Below are 19,056 nucleotides of genomic sequence, written 5' to 3'. Positions count from 1 at the left end.
TGGCCTCTTTCATTCAGTCTGCAAGATAGCAGGATGATCATGACATTCCAGACACCTGCTACTTCAATTCTCCACCCCAGTCCTGTGTGACCTTGACATCTTTTGCATCCTATACTGTTCTAGTTAAAGTTTGAAAACACATAAGTGACTTGCAGTCCTCGCAACTTAACAATGACAAATAATTCATTCTTCTTTTGATGTAAGGTCATAGACCTATAACTTTAAATAAATCTCTCTCTCTCCCCCCCCCACCTCCATCTCCCTCTCTCTTTCTCTGTCTGTCTCTCTCTCACTCCCTCCCCCTCTCTCACCTTCTCCCTCTCTCTCCCCCCTTCTCCCACCCCATCCCACTCTCTCTCCCCCTTCTCCCACCCCATCCCACTCTCTCCTTTCCCTATCTCTCTCTCTCCTTCCCTCACTCTCCCCTACTCCCTCGCCCCTTCCCATATCTGTCTGTCTCTGTCTCTCTTCCTCCCCTCTCCCTCTCCCTCCCTCTCATTATCACCTTTTCCCCTATCTCTCTCTCTCCCCCTTCCCCTCTACCTCTCTCCCTCTCCCTCCCTAATCTACTGAGTATTTCCTGCTTCCCCTTTAATTTGGATCTCCAAGAGCTCTGCATTCTTCATTGCTCAGCCCCAACATGTTATTTCATTTGATTTCTCTTTTTACATCTTCTTTGATACCTGAGCTCTCATTAACCTGTTCCTCTTTGATGACACTTGGACAATCTTAGCAACTGTGACCTGGACTGTAATATTTTGTAACTCCAAACCATTGAACCAATTGAAAGGAAAACAAGGGAGCTGGGAATGCCAGTTGAACTTTGTTGTTACTTTAAGCATGCATATGACGTGGTGGTACAATCTACATTCAGTGGGCTATATAACACAACTACTGTAGAGATATCCACAGCATGGTCAATTTTTAATTATCCCATTCAGGCCTAAAGATTTCTTGGCTATAGAGAATTTCTTACTCTTGTGGGATAACATCTTTCTTAACAAGGGGGATCACTGTGCTTTGGAAGTTGAGACTTGTGGCTGTGAAACAATCTCAGGTTCTGGGGTCTCCTCCATGGTGGTTATAGCATTGACTCTGGGACTGCAGGAAGTGGTTCTGACAGCTCTGGGTACCCTTCTTCTGGATGTGTTAGCAAGCTTCACTGGATAAAGTGGATACAGTGTCTGACATCACCATTTCCTTTACTTCTTAGAAAGCCACCTCACACTGCCTTGTCCATTGCCATTTCTTCCCGATCTGTAGTAATGATTTCAAGGGGTGGAGCACATAGCCAAGTTTGGCAGGAAATCGTTATAGTAATTGACGAATCCCAAAAAAGATTTTGGACATGACACATCCTTTAGCTTCTGGGCATCCACCAATGCTTGGATTTTGTCAGCACACTTGTGTAAATCTTGTGTGTCAATGGTGTGACCACAGTAAGTGATGCTTGGTGTAAATAATACATTCTTGTTGTGTTGTGCTCTGAGCCCATAATCTTTAAATATTGTTGACACTGTCTTGACTTTTTTAAGATGTTGGTTGTCGTCCTTATCAGTAACAATGATGTCATCCAGGTAACTCTGAGTGCCCGGGCAGCCTTGCAGCACCTGGTCCATAGCTTTCTGCCAGAGTGCAGGTGCAGATGTGACTGCAGAAATAAGCCTATTATTGTGAGTGTTCATGGTGAGAAACACTTCTTCCGTCTCCTTCAGTAGCTAGGTCTCAGCTAAGTTCACTTTCCTGAAGTGTTTCCCTCCAGAAAGGTTTGCAAAAATATCCTCAATCTTGGGCAGGTGATATTGATCTACTGTCAGTACAGGGTTGATGGTGACCTTAAAATCACCACAGATCCTGACAGACCCATTCTTCTTGGCTACTAAGACCATTGGTATTGCCCATGGGCTCAACACAACCTTGGAAAGAATTCCTTCAGATTCCATGCAATCTAACTCACTTTATCACAGACGGTACAAGGAACCAGACAGGCTTTGTAAAACTTGGGTGAGCCTTTTCATTTGACACTATTTTACCCTTGAAATGTTTGAGTTTTCCAATCACTGAACACTGCCATGGCATCATCCAGGACCTTACTTAATTTGCTTTCAGTTGACTCTGTTGCTGGGGATGTGGCATAAAAATGGTGGATGGACCTCCAATCAAGTTGTAGTTGTCTCAGCCACTCGTGACTCCACAATGCTGGTCATTCTGTTTTTACAACATACAAGCTCCATGTGTTGTTGTGTTTCGCTTTTGCAAATATCATTCCCACAGGAGTTATCTTTTCTTCAGTGTAAGTTCTTAGTTGGAATCAGTTGGAATATTGACTTTTTCACTTTTTCTCTTCTCTGTGCTGTCCATTTATTTTTGTCTGCCCAGCATACTCTTTGTATGTCCTACTTTGTTAATTTTCTGCAAGTATCACCTTTAAATCTGCAGTAGTCTGGTCTATGTGAGCCCCTGCCACAACAGTAATACGATTTGTTCAGCCAGGCTGGTTTCTGTTTAGATGCTGTAATTTTGTTCACACTCACTTCATTCCTAACTGCAACTCAGTTGCATCTCTGTCTGTTGTTTCCATTGACAGAACCATTTAACTGTTCTTTTAAATGTGAGTTGTGCTTCACTTAGGAGCCACTTTTGATTGCCTTCTTGTAAGTGTCCACAAACTAAAAGATCTCCCAGTGCATCATTAAGACAGTTACCAAACTGATAATGTTCAGACAATCTCTTCAATTCAGCCATGCATACTGTAATGGATTCCCCTTCTTTTTGATTCTACTTAAGCAACAATGGTTTTGCTTCCTGCATTAGTTTCAAAATATTGGCGAGGCATATTTCAGCTGATTTGGTTGAAGCAGTCAAACTTTTAAGCAAATGGTATGCCCCTAAATCTAATGCATTCAGTGAAGTTAGCACTCAGTTCTCAGCAGCTACTTCATTTGCTTGAAAATACCTCTCAATCTGCTCAGTATACAATATCCAGTTATCTGCTGTGTAATCAAACACATTAATATTTCTGATGTAGCAAGCTATTTCCGATCTTTTCTTAATGATTATTATTATCTGGTACACACTGTTGCTTTGCTTCAACAGGTAGGTAGTTGTCTCAGGTTCATTTTAAAAATAACTCCAAAGCATTAAACTAACTGAAAGGAAAACAAGGGAGCCAGGAATGTGAGTTGAACTTTGTTGTTACTTTAAGTGAGGTGCACGCATGTGATATGATGACCTATGCCATGCATGTACTTTTACATAAAACTGAAAATAAATTATTTAAATGAATCAGAATGTTTAACCAAACAATCTATTTACAATATTACTGAAATATTAACAGTGTTAGTCTCCATTCTATCACAAACGTTTTCTTTGTTCCTTCTGTCCTCTTTCTCTCTGCAGTTCTTTTCTCACTTTTCCAATTCTGAGGAAGGATCATAGGCAAGTTACATTAACATTCTTCCTCACTTCATAGGTGCTGCCTGATTTTCTGAGTATTACCAGAATCTTCTGATATTAAGTGCACTTTTTTTTTCCAATATCTGGATAATGCAGGCACAAAAACGTCAGAGAGGGAAAGGAACTTGGAGATGCAGGTTGAGAGTTAACACAGTGGGTTAAGTTGCAATACTCCTCACTCACTCCAATTACAACACTTTGCCCTCATTACAGAGCCCTCATATTAGATCATCAGATTTCTGATATCACATCTTTGAGTGCATACATTCCCTGACTCTGGGTGCACAAACTCACTTAAATCTCACTGTGTTATCATGTCCATCTGTATTATATTAAAGCTCTGAATGCATGTACAACCCTCTCACGTGTGTTATATTGTGCCTTTGAGTGTATACACACACTCCTGTATACTTCATCATAGCTCCAGGTACATATTATGTATGTTGTATTGTGTTTCTGAACGTATACAATTTATATTACATGACCTTCTCTCTATTCATTCTCCCCTGTTTGTTGTCATTTCTGGGTGTATGCAATGATTAATCTGCATCATTGTCTCTTGAATTCATGCATTATTTGTCTCTCTGTGGGCACTCATATGGGTTATACCAACGTGTGTCGCTGTCTGTGTGCATAAATATTACATCACTGTCTCTAGATGTGTGCACTCAATTGCATTACATCACCATCTTTGTCTGTAAATACTCCCTCATTCATTACATCATGTCTCTGAATGTTAAGCTCATTTGTTAGTGTGTACAGATCCACACTTATTTACATTGTTCTCTGTGTTTTCAATCCCTCATTTAATTACATAGTGGTTTCGGATGTGTACTCACCCCTAATACTCCTGCTTTGCTCCCTCCTGGGTATATTCTCCCCCATTTACGTCTATTAAATCACTGACTCTGTATATACTTCTGTCCTTTATGTTCCTTTGCGCCTCTGGGCGTGTGCACCTGGGGTTGCTGCCTTTGGATGCCAACAGTCCACATTTGATCAGCACCACTTTCTTGGAGTGTACACCTCCATTGTTAGGAATGAGTTGTGCCCCTGCTACGAGGTGTGCCGCTTGTCGGCAGGGCAGGAAATCTATCTCCGCTCTCCTGGCCTAGAAAGGTTGCTCAACCTCAAACCTGCTTCTGTTGTCTCACAGACTTGCAGTCATTTCACGTGGAATGAAAAAGAATCTTTGTGAAGTGACAACTCCCGAATACATCAGAAACAGGTTGGAGGAGATCCCCAAGATATACACAAAGTTTAGTTGGAATTAATTCAAGCAAAAAACTAAAAGGATAGAAATATCTCCCCCAGATTTAACAACCACCTTGACGCATGCTCATCTTTCAAGGAGGGGTAATGCCTGGCGACAGTTTTTTGGCTGAAGAAGGAGGTCAGGAACAGTGCAAATTTAATATCGCTCATGGAACCTGTGAGGCACTTAATTTCACAGGGCACAGAGGATTAGGAAGTAAAAGTTTTCAAGAAAGAACTGCATAATCCAGCAGAGAGCAACAGTTCTATGTGGCCATTGACACACAGCCAGTCTGAAGCAAGAACCGTATTGCTGCTTGCAAGTGACTTCATTCTGGCAGGAAGGTTTTAGTGAGCTTATACTTTCTCAGCTTTATCCTTTTCCTTTTTTTTTGCTCCTGGACTAAAAAGTGGAGGAACGTGCCAATTTCCTCACAGCTCGGTGCCGCTCAAGTGTTTGAAGGAGAAAAATCTTGCTCTAGAAACGAGGGCTTGATCCAGCAGACTCTCAAAGGGATATCAGCATGTACTCAGAGGCAGCCAGTCTCTCACACTGGAGGTGCTGTTCAGATGCAGTCCGATTAGTACTGGAGTCTTCACCTCTCTAACTCGCTTGCTTCTCCTGCTTCTGGTAGCCTGCACAGGGGGCTCTTTGGATCACTTGCTGTTAATGAGGTGGATTTCATCCTTCAAGACGCCGGTGGTGTGACTTCTGTTCAGTCAGTCGCGGAGCTTGTGGACTTGTCAGCCCTCGCAGACTTCATGGACGAAGGGCGAGTCCCGGCTAACGAGAGCTTTAAAATGTCGAGGCACAGCAACAGAATGCAGCGTTTCACGGTCTGCAAGAAGCTTTGGCCGGCCCCTCCAGGAGCAGTGTTACCGGCACGCTCGGTCTCAATGCTGGGGACAGCATCCACAGCGGAGCCAGCGCCACCACCAGCACGCTGTGTCTCCAGAATGGACATCACGCTGGCGTCCGCTCTGCCGCCTCCACCCGCACCCGAGCTCTCTGCCGGCCAAGTGACAGGTGCTACCCAGAGCAAGCATTTGGTCTCACCGTGCGCAGGCGCTTCCAGCAGGGCACCCTCCCCAGGGCCCAGTTCCCCTGCCCGGTCTCAGAGCCGCCATGCTGTGGGAGCAGCAATCAGCCAGGCCTGCAAACCTGCTGTTCCCAAGAGGAAAAAGACCGTGGCAGTGCACCAGGTCCTGCCCGCCTCTACAGCCTCAGCTTTGGTCTCCTCGCTCTCTTTGCCATCCATTTCGGCGCCGAGGACCGTCGTGAAAGGTGACGAAGGCCGGGTGGAGCCTGGCACTACAAGCCTCCGCTGCCTGTCCTCTGGCAGGCCCGAGCCGGCCCAGCGGGTCAGCAGGCTGCAGGTGACACTAGCCGCAGCACAGAGTATGCCAGGGCATCACGTTGCCTCACTGACCGTCACCCCCGCTGTCCGTGGTGCGCACGTCGAGTCACCAGCTCCCCGTCAGGGGCACGCCCGCTGCCTCCAGCTTGTGCAGGTCCGCGCCGGCGCAGGGCATGGTTTCCTCCACGGTCCCGCCAGCCCACTTCTCTCAAACGGTGCTCATGCTACGCAGGCAGCCTGAGCTGGAAGAGGCCAGCTGGCCGGGCAAGGCCTCCAGCTGCTCCCTGAACTGCATCTTCAGTCCCTCCCTCCCCAACAGCTGCGGCCCTGTCGTCTCCATCAGCCTGACCCCCAGCCAGGCACAGGGCAACCATGCCCGGTGTTCCCCCGGCACCCTGCCCGAGATGAGGATCAGCAGCTCGTCCCAAAACTTCGTCAGCACACTCTCTGAAGTCAAACCTCAGCTGATGGAGAAGGTGGGAAGTCTCCCCATGCGGTGTGCTTGTGGCAGCGAAGATCACCGCAGGATGAACACATGCAGCCCGCCAAGCGTCAGTCTCGGTGGCGAATGCACAGAGAGCAGCCATGGCGTTCCCAACGTGCTGCACGTGTCCTGCGGGAAATCAATGAGCTTACTTCTCAAGGTCAGAGCACATTTACTAAGCAATATCCTTTAACAGTCGTACCTCCAGCACTCAGTTCTTGCAGTAATGGCATCTGCCATAGTGTGTTTAACCTTTGGAGTGCCGGGATCTAGCCGGGGCAATGAATATTTCTGTTGCTGCTGTGTTTTTGTGCTTTGTGCTAATGAAGGTTGAGAGATTTCAGATCTGGGGCGTTAGGAACAGTCACAGTAGCGTAGTGGTTAGCACAATGCTTTACAGTACAGTACAGGTTCAATTCCCGCTGCTGCCTGCAACCTGCACAGGGAGAAGGAGTTTGCACCCTGCACAGGGAGAAGGAGTTTGCACCCTGCGTGCGTTTTCTCCGGGTGTTCCTGTTTCTTCCCACAGTCCATAGACCAGCCGATTAGTGGAGGAATTGGTCATTAAATTGTCAAGTGCTTAGGCTAGGATTAAATCGGGGAATTGCTAGACAGCGTGGCTGGAAGGCCAGAAGGGCCGATTCCACACTATAGCCCAATAAATAAATTAGTATCTAGATAGATAGATAAATGAAAATCAGTTTATTTATTTCTGTGTTTGTTTATTAGAATAAATATTAAAAACCTGCAAGTGTGAAATAAAAACAGTAAGTGCTTTAAGCAGCAAGTTAGGCAGCATGGGTGGAAGAGTAAATGATTTAGATGCTGCCTGGCCTACTGAGTGTTTAAAGCTTTTTGTACTTTCATTGGGAAGAGTGTCAGTTGGAAGTATTGCCAGAATAATATACTCTAGGTAATGATGCTCTCCTCGGTACCTCCCACATCTCAGTCCTCATTGTCAAACCAGTTGCCATGTGAGTTAGTAATTAAATATGCTTTAAGTAGCAGAGAAGGTGAAGAGCAGTAAAGGGATGCCTCTGACTGGGTGGAAAGTAAAAGGGACGGAATGCTCACAGGTGGCGGTGGTGCTACTGAGAGAGGGTGAGATGTAAGACAAGGATCTGAGTAAAATGATTCGCTTTATCTTATTCCAATGCGTCTAATACTTCCCTTTGTGTTGGAGATAGCAAGTGCAAACTGAGTGTCTGCCTTTAAGAACTTCTCCCTTCAGTCCACAGAAATGAGCCTGAACCCCTGTCTCTGAGTCAATGAAACTCAATGGGAGCTGGAAGAAAAGTTTCCAACTATGATGCGAGGAATCTTAGATGGGATCAGTGTTGAGTCTGAGGAAAATGGAAGGATATGGACATTGTGTAGACATAAGGGATTAGCTTAGTTGGCCATTTGATTATTAATTTATTTGGTTAGGTACAACATTGTGGGCCGAAGGGCCTGTTCCTGTGTTGTACTGTTCTACATTCTAACCAGGCACATTACTGGATCCCTCGACGACAATATCAGATGGCCAGCCTTTTCAGTTTGGTTTTGTTTGAAGATAAAAATACTTGCAGCTGCTGGAAGTCTGAAAGGGAAACAGAGAATGCTGTAAACGCTCAGCACGGCAAGCAGCATTGACGGAGAGAGAAACAGGGTTAACTAATTAAGATCAATGAAATTTGCACCAAATTCTGATCAAAAGTCCTCAACCCGAACCACTATTCCCATTCTTCCCTCCACAGATACTGCCTGGTTTGCTGAGTGCTTCTCTCAGATTTCCAGCATCTGCAAGTTGCTGTAACTAGAGAAAAGGTTCTTGGGAAACTGAAAGGTCTGAAGGTAGATAAATCATCTGGACCCGATGGTGTACATTCCAGAGTTCTGAAAGAGGTGACTGAAGAGATCGTAGAGGCATTAGTAATGATTTTTCAAGAATCACTAGATTCTGGAGTGGTTCCAGAAGACTGGAAAATTGCAGTCTCTTCAAGATGGGAGAGAAGGAGAAGAAAGGAAACTATAGGCCAGTAGTCCGACCTCAGTAGTTGGGAAGATGTTGGAGTCGATTGTTAAGAATGTACTTGGAGGCAAGTGATAAAATAGGCCATAGTCAGCATGGTTCCCTCAAGGGGAAATCTTGCCTGACAAATTCATTGGAATTCTTTGAAGAAATGACAAGCAGAATAGACAAAGGAGAATCAGTTGATGTTGTGCACTTGGACTTCCAGAAGGCTTTGATAAAGTGCCACGCATGAGACTGCTTAACATGTTAAGAGCCCATGGTATTACTGAAAGGATACTAGCATGAATGGAGTGTTGGCTGATTGGCAGGAGGCAAAGAGTGGGAATAAAGGGAGCCTTTTCTGGCTGAGCTGCCAATGACTAGTGGTATTCCACAGGGGTCTGTGTTGGGAGAGTTTCTTTTTATGTTATATGTTAATGATTTTGATGGCTTTGTTGCAAAGTTTGCAGATGATATGAAGGTAGGTGGAGGGGCAGGTAATTTTGAGGAAGTAGAGAGGCTAGAAGGACTTAGAGTAGGAAAGAGGCAAAGTGGCAGATGGAATACAGTGTCGTGCACTTTGTTAGAAATATGAAAGGGTTGACTATTTTCTAAATGGAGAGAAAATTCATAAAACTGAGGTGCAAAAGGACTTGGGAGTCCTTGTGCAGGATTCCCTAAAGATTAATTTGCCAGTTATATTTGTGGTGAGGAAGTCAAGAGGACTTGAATACAAAATCACGGATGGTGAGGGCCTCACTTGAGTATTGTGAGTAGTTTTGGGCCCCTTATCTGAAAAAGGATGTGCTGAAATCGGAGAGGGTTCAAAGGAGGTTCACAAAAATTATTCCAGGATTAAACGGCTTGTCATATGAAGAGCATTTGATGGCTCTGGGCCTGTATTCACTAGAATTCGGAGAATAAGGGGCGACCTAATTGAAACCTATGGAATAGTGAAGGGTCTTGATAGTGTGAATGTGGAGAGGACATTTCCTATGGTGAGAGTCTAGGACCAAAGGGCACTGCCTCAAAATAGAGATGCATCTTTTTGGAAGAGACACGAGGAGGAATTCCTTTAGGCAGACAATGGGGAATCTGTGGAATTCTTTGCCACAGGAAGCTGTGGAGATTAACTCTTTATGAATATCTCAGGCAAAGGTTGATAGATTTTTGATTGATCAGGACATGAAGGGATACAGGGAGAAGGCAGGAGATTGCGGCTGAGAGGAATAATGGCCATGATGAAATGACAGAACAGACTCGCTGGGCTAAATGACCTAATTCTGCTCCTATAGCTTATGGTCTTATTTACCTTTTGATCTGTTTGTTCCTGGCATATGCATTAACTTGGTTATGGAGTTTTCTGTAGGAGCAGTGCAACTTGCAGCCTCCTTTAGTTGCCCTCTCACCTCAAGCACAATTGGCATTGTGAAGGTTGATCCGGATTCTCAAGGGCAAAAGGAAAGTGGCTGGAAATGCCAGAGTCTACTTCTAATTGGATATTCAAGGAGACTGTGAGGTTCTAACTCATTGTGATCTTATTTCAGGTTTACTTGAAATCTAGTGAATTGGGAACGACTGTGGAAACTGTGGATTCCTTCATCAAGCGGCACGACGCCTTTGAGAAACTGTTGGCAACTCAGGAGGAAAAGGTAAATCAGACCCAGGTCCGCTTATTAGCAGGGAGAGGATAACAGGAAAGGGGAACAGGCTATGATAAAGTAACCGGAGTTTTTATGCACGTGGAGTCATGGGAGTTAAAGCTGGATCGCCAGCATAGTGGTACACTTCCCTATATCCCTCTCACAGAGGAACAGGCTAATCCTGGCATTGGTGAGTGTGGGTCAGTCTGATTGAATCTGTGTACAGAACAGATTGCCTCTGCTCCGGGTGGTGATGCCGAGCTATGTTCCTCGCACTGTAGCTGTGCCATAAGCTCTTAGCCAGGGCAGCGAGAGGGGCAGAGTCTGTCTGATCGAGGGAGGGGGCAGGGTCTGTCCGACCGAGGGAGGGGGCAGGGCCCATCTGGCTCAGGGAAGGGCTGGGTTCCATCTCCCTGAGGGAGATGGAAGGGGTGGGAGGGGGAGGGGTGGGAGGGGTGGAGTTACAATTTACTTTGAACTCAAAGGACAGGGCTATGCAATTTCTCTTAGACCATAAACCCAGAAGACACAGGAGCATATGATCAGGTCCATCACCTCACTGAGTTCAATCGTGGCTGATTGATTATCCCTCACATCCCCGTTCTCCTGTCATCTCTCCGTAACCTTTGACACCTTTACTAGTCAAGAACCTGCTAAAATATGCCCAAATCTTGCAACACTCAATTTTGCAGCATCTGCATGCTTTCTTGCCTCTTTCCCTATTGATGGCTAGCGTATTTTCTCAAGCTACTTTGCAGAGTCTGATTCATACAGTATGAACATTAACAGGAGGCTATTTGACCCATCCTAGCTGCTCTCCCATAAGATCACAATTTTTTATTAGTGCCTCCTTACAGCAATCATCTAATTCCCAATTCCCTTTCTATCATAAAATCTGTGGATCTGCCTTAATAAACTCTTGAAGGTGGGGCCAGGGTGTACTTTGTGCTCTATGGTTAGGAATTGCACAAAGTTTCACTCTGAGGACCAAATGTTGTGTATCGAGAGTGCTGAGCCATTCGCCAAAGCAGTTGAGGCATTCTGAGAGAGAAGTCGGGGAGGAAAGGGGTGTTTTTCATTCTGTGCAACGGTCAGGCTATTTTTGGCTCTGAGGTGTGGGGCTGTATTAGAATATCAGGCTGTGTTTTGGTCTGTAGAAAGGGTCAGACTGAGGGTGAGTGGGGTTGTTTTAACCTCTCGGAGACAGTCAGTCTATGCTTCTGTTCTGCTTTTATTTCTGAGGAAGGGGTAGGGTGGTTTCACTCTGAGGAAGAGATCAGGCTGCAGTTTGTGTTCTGTGGGTGGCTTCAAGGCCTGCTTCAAGGCCTGCTTCATTCTCTAGGGGCAAGGTTAAGCCCTGTCTCACTGAAACCAGAGTCATGCCATTTCTCACTGTTTATTCTACAAGAGTGGGTTAGTTCACTGAAGTGTAGCTGATGGTACTCCCCATCAAGGAGGGGATAAAATGGTAAATACTAGTCAGTACTGTGCTTCGATAGGCTGTCCCCGGTAACAAATAAGTTCCATTTTCACAGATGTCCATGAGTCAATTTTGATCGTAAGTCTGAAAATTCACAGAAGTCATTGAATTGGTAATCCTACCTCCACAATATTGTAACGAATGGCATCGAAAGCACATAGGAAAGAACAATTACTGTGAGGCAGAGGAAATATGTTCTGTCTATAGGAACAAATGTATGTACATATGTACACATTTACATTAGATTTAACAATATTATCAGAGCTTAAATTACACCCGTTAGTTTGGGCATTCTGACCTCAGGATGACCTGTAAATAAAGAGACATTTATGTAGCATGATGCAAATATTCTGTGTAATTGTATACAGCTCTGGTATACTTGCCTAATCAATATAAAGATCCTGGTGTGTAATGATTTGGGTAATAGTGTGCACTGAGTATGTCAGGATGTAGTTTAATAACTGTAAGCGTTAAAGTTTAATGCGAGGGTGGTGTAATGATTAACTCAACGGAAAGTTATTGCATGAATGTGCCATTGTGACATCACTATAAAAGTATTGTCATTTTTATGACCGGACTAAAAACTTAAAGCAAGTCAGTTCAAATTCCACTGAGGCAGAATGAGATTTAGAACTCAGTTTAAAGGAAATGTGGAAATTGAAAACTGCTTGCAGTAAAGTGAGAATGAGGTTGTGGTTTGTCATAAAGAATCTATCAACCTTATTCAATCTAATCTAACTGGAGCTCCAGATCCAAGCCTTTTTGTTGACTTCTAACTATTCTCTGAAGTCAATCGATGTAATTTGCTGCTGGAGAAAGCCCTGAGGTTTAAGCGGTGGCTTTCTGATGATGTCACAGACAGCTTTAGAAAATACACCGCAGAAATGGGCCAATCAGCCCATCAAGTCGGTGCCACTGACCAAACACACATTTACACAAAGGTCTCATTTTCCTCCCCTCCCTCGGAAGGCTGCAGCCAACTCACCTGCACGTCTTTGGAATGTGGGAGAATCCCTGCAAACAGCAAAGAGAATGTGCAATCTCTACACGGACAAGCAGGTCACTGCACCCCTGCGTGGTGCATCTCCCTGCTGCCCGACCACAATGAAATGCTGTAGTGCGTACTGTCTCATTTTTCTTTCAGGTGACATCACTGCAGAAGCTGGCAGGCAAGCTAAAAGAGGAGAACTTAAAGCGTGAGGACGCCAGTCACATACAGCAGAAACTCAATGCCATCCTGGAAAGGAGGAACCACATTAAGGAGATGTCGCAGAGCCGTCGGAAAGACCTGAGCACGGCCCGCCTGTTGGCCCGGTTCACTCAGGACCTGACTGAGGTACAATCCAATCCTGCAGCTTACCTTCCTGCCTTCTCTAAAGGGCAACGAGTGGGCAGAATCTGATAGGACAGGAAGGTGGAACCAGGGAGGCAGGTGGGTCAGCAATTGGGAACAGTTTGTGGGGAGAGGGGTGCAGAGTGACTGGATGGAGGAGGGATAAATTACATGATAATGGAGGGCAGGGGGATCAAAAAGAGAAAGATAAAGAGCAGAGGGAGAGAGAGGGAGAGAGAGAGAGAGAGAGAGAGAGAGAGCAATGACTGGAAATTGGAGCAGGCCCACTTGCTACTGTCAACAGAAACAAAATCCAACCTAAACCTTGGGCCCTGATCTGCAGGGTAGTGAATCAGGAGCTGGGGGGTGGTGTTAACCTAGCCCATCACTGGCTGGCATGGGCACAATGGGCCAAGTGGTCTATTTCTTGGCTGTAAGTTACTATGATGTAGAGTCCCTCGCAGCCTCAGGATATCCTACAGCACTTTACATTCACTCTACCTAGTTTCCCTCAAATACATCAGTGCTATTTGCCTCAGTATACCTCCTTGGGAAAAGAGGTTTCTCCTGAATTCCATACTGGATTTATTCGTGACATTTTTGAGGCTTTGGTGTTGGTCTCATTACAACTAAACCTTTAAAAATCTTAAAAGCTATCAGATCATAGCAAAGCCTTTTTCATCTTTCCTGTCAGATATAACCTCTTTGTCACGGAAACTTTAAATTAAGTTTCCACGCTGACAGAGAGTTTCTGTGGCACCGTTCTCACCGCAAGCCAGGACAGCAGATTAGGAACAGATGTGGCTGCTGGGTTAGGCGGCCACAGTTACTGAGCTCACTCTGGCAGCCAGTGGCCTGAGACAGCAATGCCTCCAGAATGAGATCATGACTAAAGAGTACTGCAGGCTACCTGACGGCTGCACAACCCTGGGGATTCAAGGAACAGATACCATTACGAAAGTTCGAGTGGCAATGTCCATTTTGCATGATTCCTGATATGCCCGAATGAAATCCCTTAGACCTCCATGGCTGTTCAAACAAAATCTTAATGGATACAGAATAGGTTCGATGAGCTCCACGCAGACTGAGCTTGCTCTGGATGAAAATGGGTCTGAGCTGTGTAGTGATATGCATGGTGCGTTGGAGAAAATTTACTCAGATTTTGATATGTCTGATAGAAAGAACAGATGGTAAAAGGGAGCAGGATTGCGGGAGTTTCCTGCTGCCTGCCCGCTTTCAAATTCAATCTGTTCCTCGCAAAGCAAATGGAAAACTTACAATGAATAAAAGGTGGCCTGGAATCAGAATCAGGTTTAATATCATAAGCATATGTCCTGACTTTGCAGCAACAGTACATAATAACAGAGAAAATGGGAGTTACAGGAAGTATATATATGTATAAAAAGGCTAAATTAAATAAGTAGCGCAAACATTGAAATATAAAAGCAATGAGTTAGTGTTGGTGGGTTCAACATCCATTCAGAAATCGGATAGCAGAGGGGAAGAAGCTGTTCCTGAATTGTTGAGTGTGTTCCTTCAGGCGTCAGTACTTCCTTCAAGATGAGAACAGGGCATGACCTGAATGATAAGGGTCTCTAATAATGGAAGCATCACTCCCTGAAGATGTCCTGGATACTACGGTGGCGAGTGCCAGAGACGGAGCTGATGCACCATCAATAACTCACTCTGAGTTCACCACAGGAACAGACTCAGCTAACAACTCTCTGCAACTTACTTCGATCCTGTGCAGTACAACCGCACCCCCGACCTCTCCGCACACCAAACAATGATGCTCTTCAGGATACAGCCGTAGAAATCGGCAAATACTTTTGGTGACATACCAAATCTTCTGAACCTCCTGATAAAACACAGCCAACAGTGTTTGACCACATCAATGAGGCAGGGCTATGGAATGTACCTAGTCCTCAAAATCATCGTCACCAAAAGCTTATCACAAACACATAATAGATCATAGACACTTACATGACTCAAGAGACTGTTTGGCCCATCACATCTGTGCTAGCCAATAAAGAGCTCCCCAGACTACTCACACCTTCTGGCATGGGTTCTGTACTGTGACAGGTCATGCTCTATTAGGTACATATACAATGATTGTTTAAATACAAGTCAGTATTCTCATTTGATCATTTATTATACACCTCTAGTTATTGCCAACAGAGAAGGAAGGAATCAAATCGAGGAGACCTGCCTGCAAGAGACCCCAGACTCCATTACGAACTCATTTAATTCATTCACACTGTAGGTATGTGGTTAGGTACAGACATCACTCCCCTCATCAATGAAATATAGACTCCCCATGACAGAAACACAGACCACAGTCTCCCCATAACAGAAACACAGACCACAGCCTCCCCATAACAGAAACAAGACATCAGTCTCAAGATAACAGAAGCAGAGACCTCAGTCTCCTTAGAACAGAAACACAGACCTGTCTCAAACATCCAGGGCACCCAAAACGAGAAACACAGATGTGAGTTTCCCCATATCAGAAACACAGACCTCAGTCTCCCCACAACAGAAACTCTGACCCCAGTATCCCCACAACAGAAACCCAGACTGCAGTATCCCCACAACAGAAACACAGACTGCAGTATCCCCACAACAGAAACCCAGACCGCAGTATCCCCACAACAGAAACTCTGACCCCAGTATCCCCACAACAGAAACCCAGACTGCAGTATCCCCACAACAGAAACCCAGACTGCAGTATCCCCACAACAGAAACACAGACTGCAGTATCCCCACAACAGAAACCCAGACCGCAGTATCCCCACAACAGAAACACAGACTGCAGTATCCCCACAACAGAAACACAGACTGCAGTATCCCCACAACAGAAACCCAGACCGCAGTATCCCCACAACAGAAACACAGACTGCAGTATCCCCACAACAGAAACACAGACTGCAGTATCCCCACAACAGAAACCCAGACCGCAGTATCCCCACAACAGAAACTCTGACCCCAGTATCCCCACAACAGAAACCCAGACTGCAGTATCCCCACAACAGAAACACAGACTGCAGTATCCCCACAACAGAAACCCAGACCGCAGTATCCCCACAACAGAAACTCTGACCCCAGTATCCCCACAACAGAAACTCTGACTGCAGTATCCCCACAACAGAAACACAGACTGCAGTATCCCCACAACAGAAACTCTGATCCCAGTATCCCCACAACAGAAACCCAGACCGCAGTATCCCCACAACAGAAACACAGACTGCAGTATCCCCACAACAGAAACACAGACTGCAGTATCCCCACAACAGAAACCCAGACTGCAGTATCCCCACAACAGAAACACAGACTGCAGTATCCCCACAACAGAAACTCTGACCCCAGTATCCCCACAACAGAAACCCAGACTGCAGTATCCCCACAACAGAAACTCTGATCCCAGTATCCCCACAACAGAAACTCTGACCCCAGTATCCCCACAACAGAAACCCAGACTGCAGTATCCCCACAACAGAAACTCTGACCCCAGTATCCCCACAACAGAAACCCAGATTGCAGTATCCCCACAACAGAAACCCAGACTGCAGTATCCCCACAACAGAAACTCTGACCCCAGTATCCCCACAACAGAAACCCAGATTGCAGTATCCCCACAACAGAAACCCAGACTGCAGTATCCCCACAACAGAAACACAGATTTCAGTCTCCCCATATCAGAAACAGAGACCTTAGTCACCCCATAACAGAAACACAGATCTCAGTCGCCCACAATCAAAACACAGATTTCAATGTCCCCATAACAGAAACACAGTTCCCAGTCTCGCTATAGCAGGAATACAGAACTCAATCTCTCCATAACAGAAACACAGAACCTAGTCTCTCCACAACATAAACACAGACCACAGTAATTTCACAGCAGAAACACAAACTTCACTCTCTGCAAAACTGAAACACATGCCCAGGTCACCAGAAAGAAGAAACACAGACCTCAGTTTCTCCATATCAGAAGCACAGACCCCATTCTCCCCACAACAGAAACACAGACCCCATCTCCCCACAACAGAAACACAGACCCCATTCTCCCCACAACAGAAACACAGACCCCATTCTCCCCACAACAGAAACACAGACCCCATTCTCCCCACAACAGAAACACAGACTCCTAACCATTCCACTTTAGTTTTCTTTCTCAAGGCTGCTGAATATGAGATTATCTGTCCACTTAGAAAAGATTTCAAGGTGTCCCATATAACCAGCTTTGACATTCCTTCAGTTGTATTAAATTCAAAAAATATAGAAATTTACTCCTTAATAAAATTAACAAAAGCTGGATCCTGTAACAAAACGGGGTTCAATCTCCACTGTGAGATTTTCAAAAATCTATCCGAAAGCTTAAGGGTTAACTTTAAAGGCACGTGATCTGAAAGCGCAATGATGTCATACGCACATTCAACAACAGAGTTTAACAGATGTGTATCTAAAAAAAAGTAATCAATTCGAGAATACTTGTGATGGACGTGTGAGAGAAAAGAGAAATCTTTATCATTGGGGTCTTTATATCTCCAAATATCGACAAGGCCATATTCTAATAAAAGAGTTAATACAAGCTGCCACTTTATTAGGAAGCAACGGATTGGTTGATGACCTGTCAATCGCCGGATTTAAACAACAATTAAAGTCACCACCCATGATCAGCTTATATTCATTGAGATTCAGTAACTCAGAAAAAAGTCTCTTAAAAAAATCAGAATTATCTACATTAGGTGCGTATACACACACCAGAGCTACCTTTTGCTCGCATAATAAACCAGTAACAATTAAATATCTTCCAATCGAATCAGTAGTAGTATTAAGGTGTACAAAAGGGATTTTGGGACTAGAAATATAGAAATGCCTCTTGTTTTACTATCCGACAGCGAGTGAAATAGAGGTCCTTTCCAGAAGCGGAAAAACCTGTCCTCATCCTGTTTTTTTAATGATTTTCTTGCGCAAAAATAATATCAGCATTAAGTGTTTTTAATTTCTTAAAAATCTTTTTACGCTTAATGGGATGATTGACACCGTTCCAATTCCAAGATATTATATTGATATTATTAACTTCCATGTTTAAAATTGAGTTTAATATTATATAAAAGAAATGTTAGACAAGTACAGATTAAACCAAAAGGCGCGGGTACAACCGGAGGAGTGACGCATTTACGAAAGAGAAATCCATCAAAAGAACTGCCCAATCAAGAAAAGAACCTACTCTAATAGACCCCTCCCCCCTCCCCCCACCCAACAGAGAGAAATGAAGGAACCGATAGGGGGGTCCCATGCTAACTAATAACCTTTGATAGATAAAGCGTATTCAGTTAAACCTACTGAGGACCTTTATAAAGAAAGGGTTGAACTTCAATCACAGTATGATTTGCTTCTGACCTTTCCCATTGAGCAGCAAATTTTTAAATCTAAAAGTTTATTTTATATACGTGGGGAAAAATCTGCCAAACTTTTAGCGGGTCAGTTAAAGGCTGGGATGGTCAGAAGACAGATTTTTAAAATTTGCTGACCAAATAGAACAGAAACTTTAGATCCTTATGAAATTAATAAGATATTTATGGACTTTTATTCTAATCTTTATAAATCTGAATTCTCTGATAGTAATATTACTATGAATAGATTTTTGCAAAGGTTAAACATACCTCAAATTTCAATTCAAGATGCTGATATGTTAGATGCACCTATTAAACAAGAGGAGATAGCTAAAGCTATATCCTCTATGCAATTAGATAAAGCTCCGGGACCTGATGGTTATACGGTAGAATTTTACAAGACCTTTCATGAAATGCTTATACCACATCTTCATCAGATGTTCACCGATTCTACATCCTCTGGGAACCTTCCTAAAACTTTTTATGAAGCACTAATTTCATTGATTCCAAAAAAAGGAAAAGACCCACTGGAACGTGTATCCTATAGACCTATTTCTTTACTGAATGTAGATTTTAAAATCCTCTCTAAGATTCTAGCAAATAGGCTTGAGAGTATCCTGCCTAATGTTATCTCAAACGATCAAACAAGATTTATT

At 44.3% G+C, this 19,056-nt stretch overlaps 1 protein-coding gene across 1 annotated transcript in view; it reads left to right on the top strand.

Annotated features, from left to right (window-relative positions):
- The window catches only part of sptbn5 (spectrin, beta, non-erythrocytic 5), a 282,529-nt gene that overhangs the window by 101,699 nt on the left and 161,774 nt on the right, over window positions 1–19,056 (top strand). Inside the window, exons 37-38 of the mRNA XM_073040383.1 lie at window positions 10,096–10,200; window positions 12,816–13,007. Of these exons, the coding sequence (XP_072896484.1) occupies window positions 10,096–10,200; window positions 12,816–13,007 (297 nt within the window). The remainder of the gene's footprint in view (window positions 1–10,095; window positions 10,201–12,815; window positions 13,008–19,056) is intronic.

The sequence above is a fragment of the Hemitrygon akajei genome, chromosome 3 (assembly GCF_048418815.1).
Source record: "Hemitrygon akajei chromosome 3, sHemAka1.3, whole genome shotgun sequence".
Lineage (NCBI taxonomy): Eukaryota > Metazoa > Chordata > Chondrichthyes > Myliobatiformes > Dasyatidae > Hemitrygon > Hemitrygon akajei.
The sequence above is the reverse complement of the archived record's forward strand: the minus strand, read 5'-3'. Positions and strand labels throughout refer to the sequence as shown.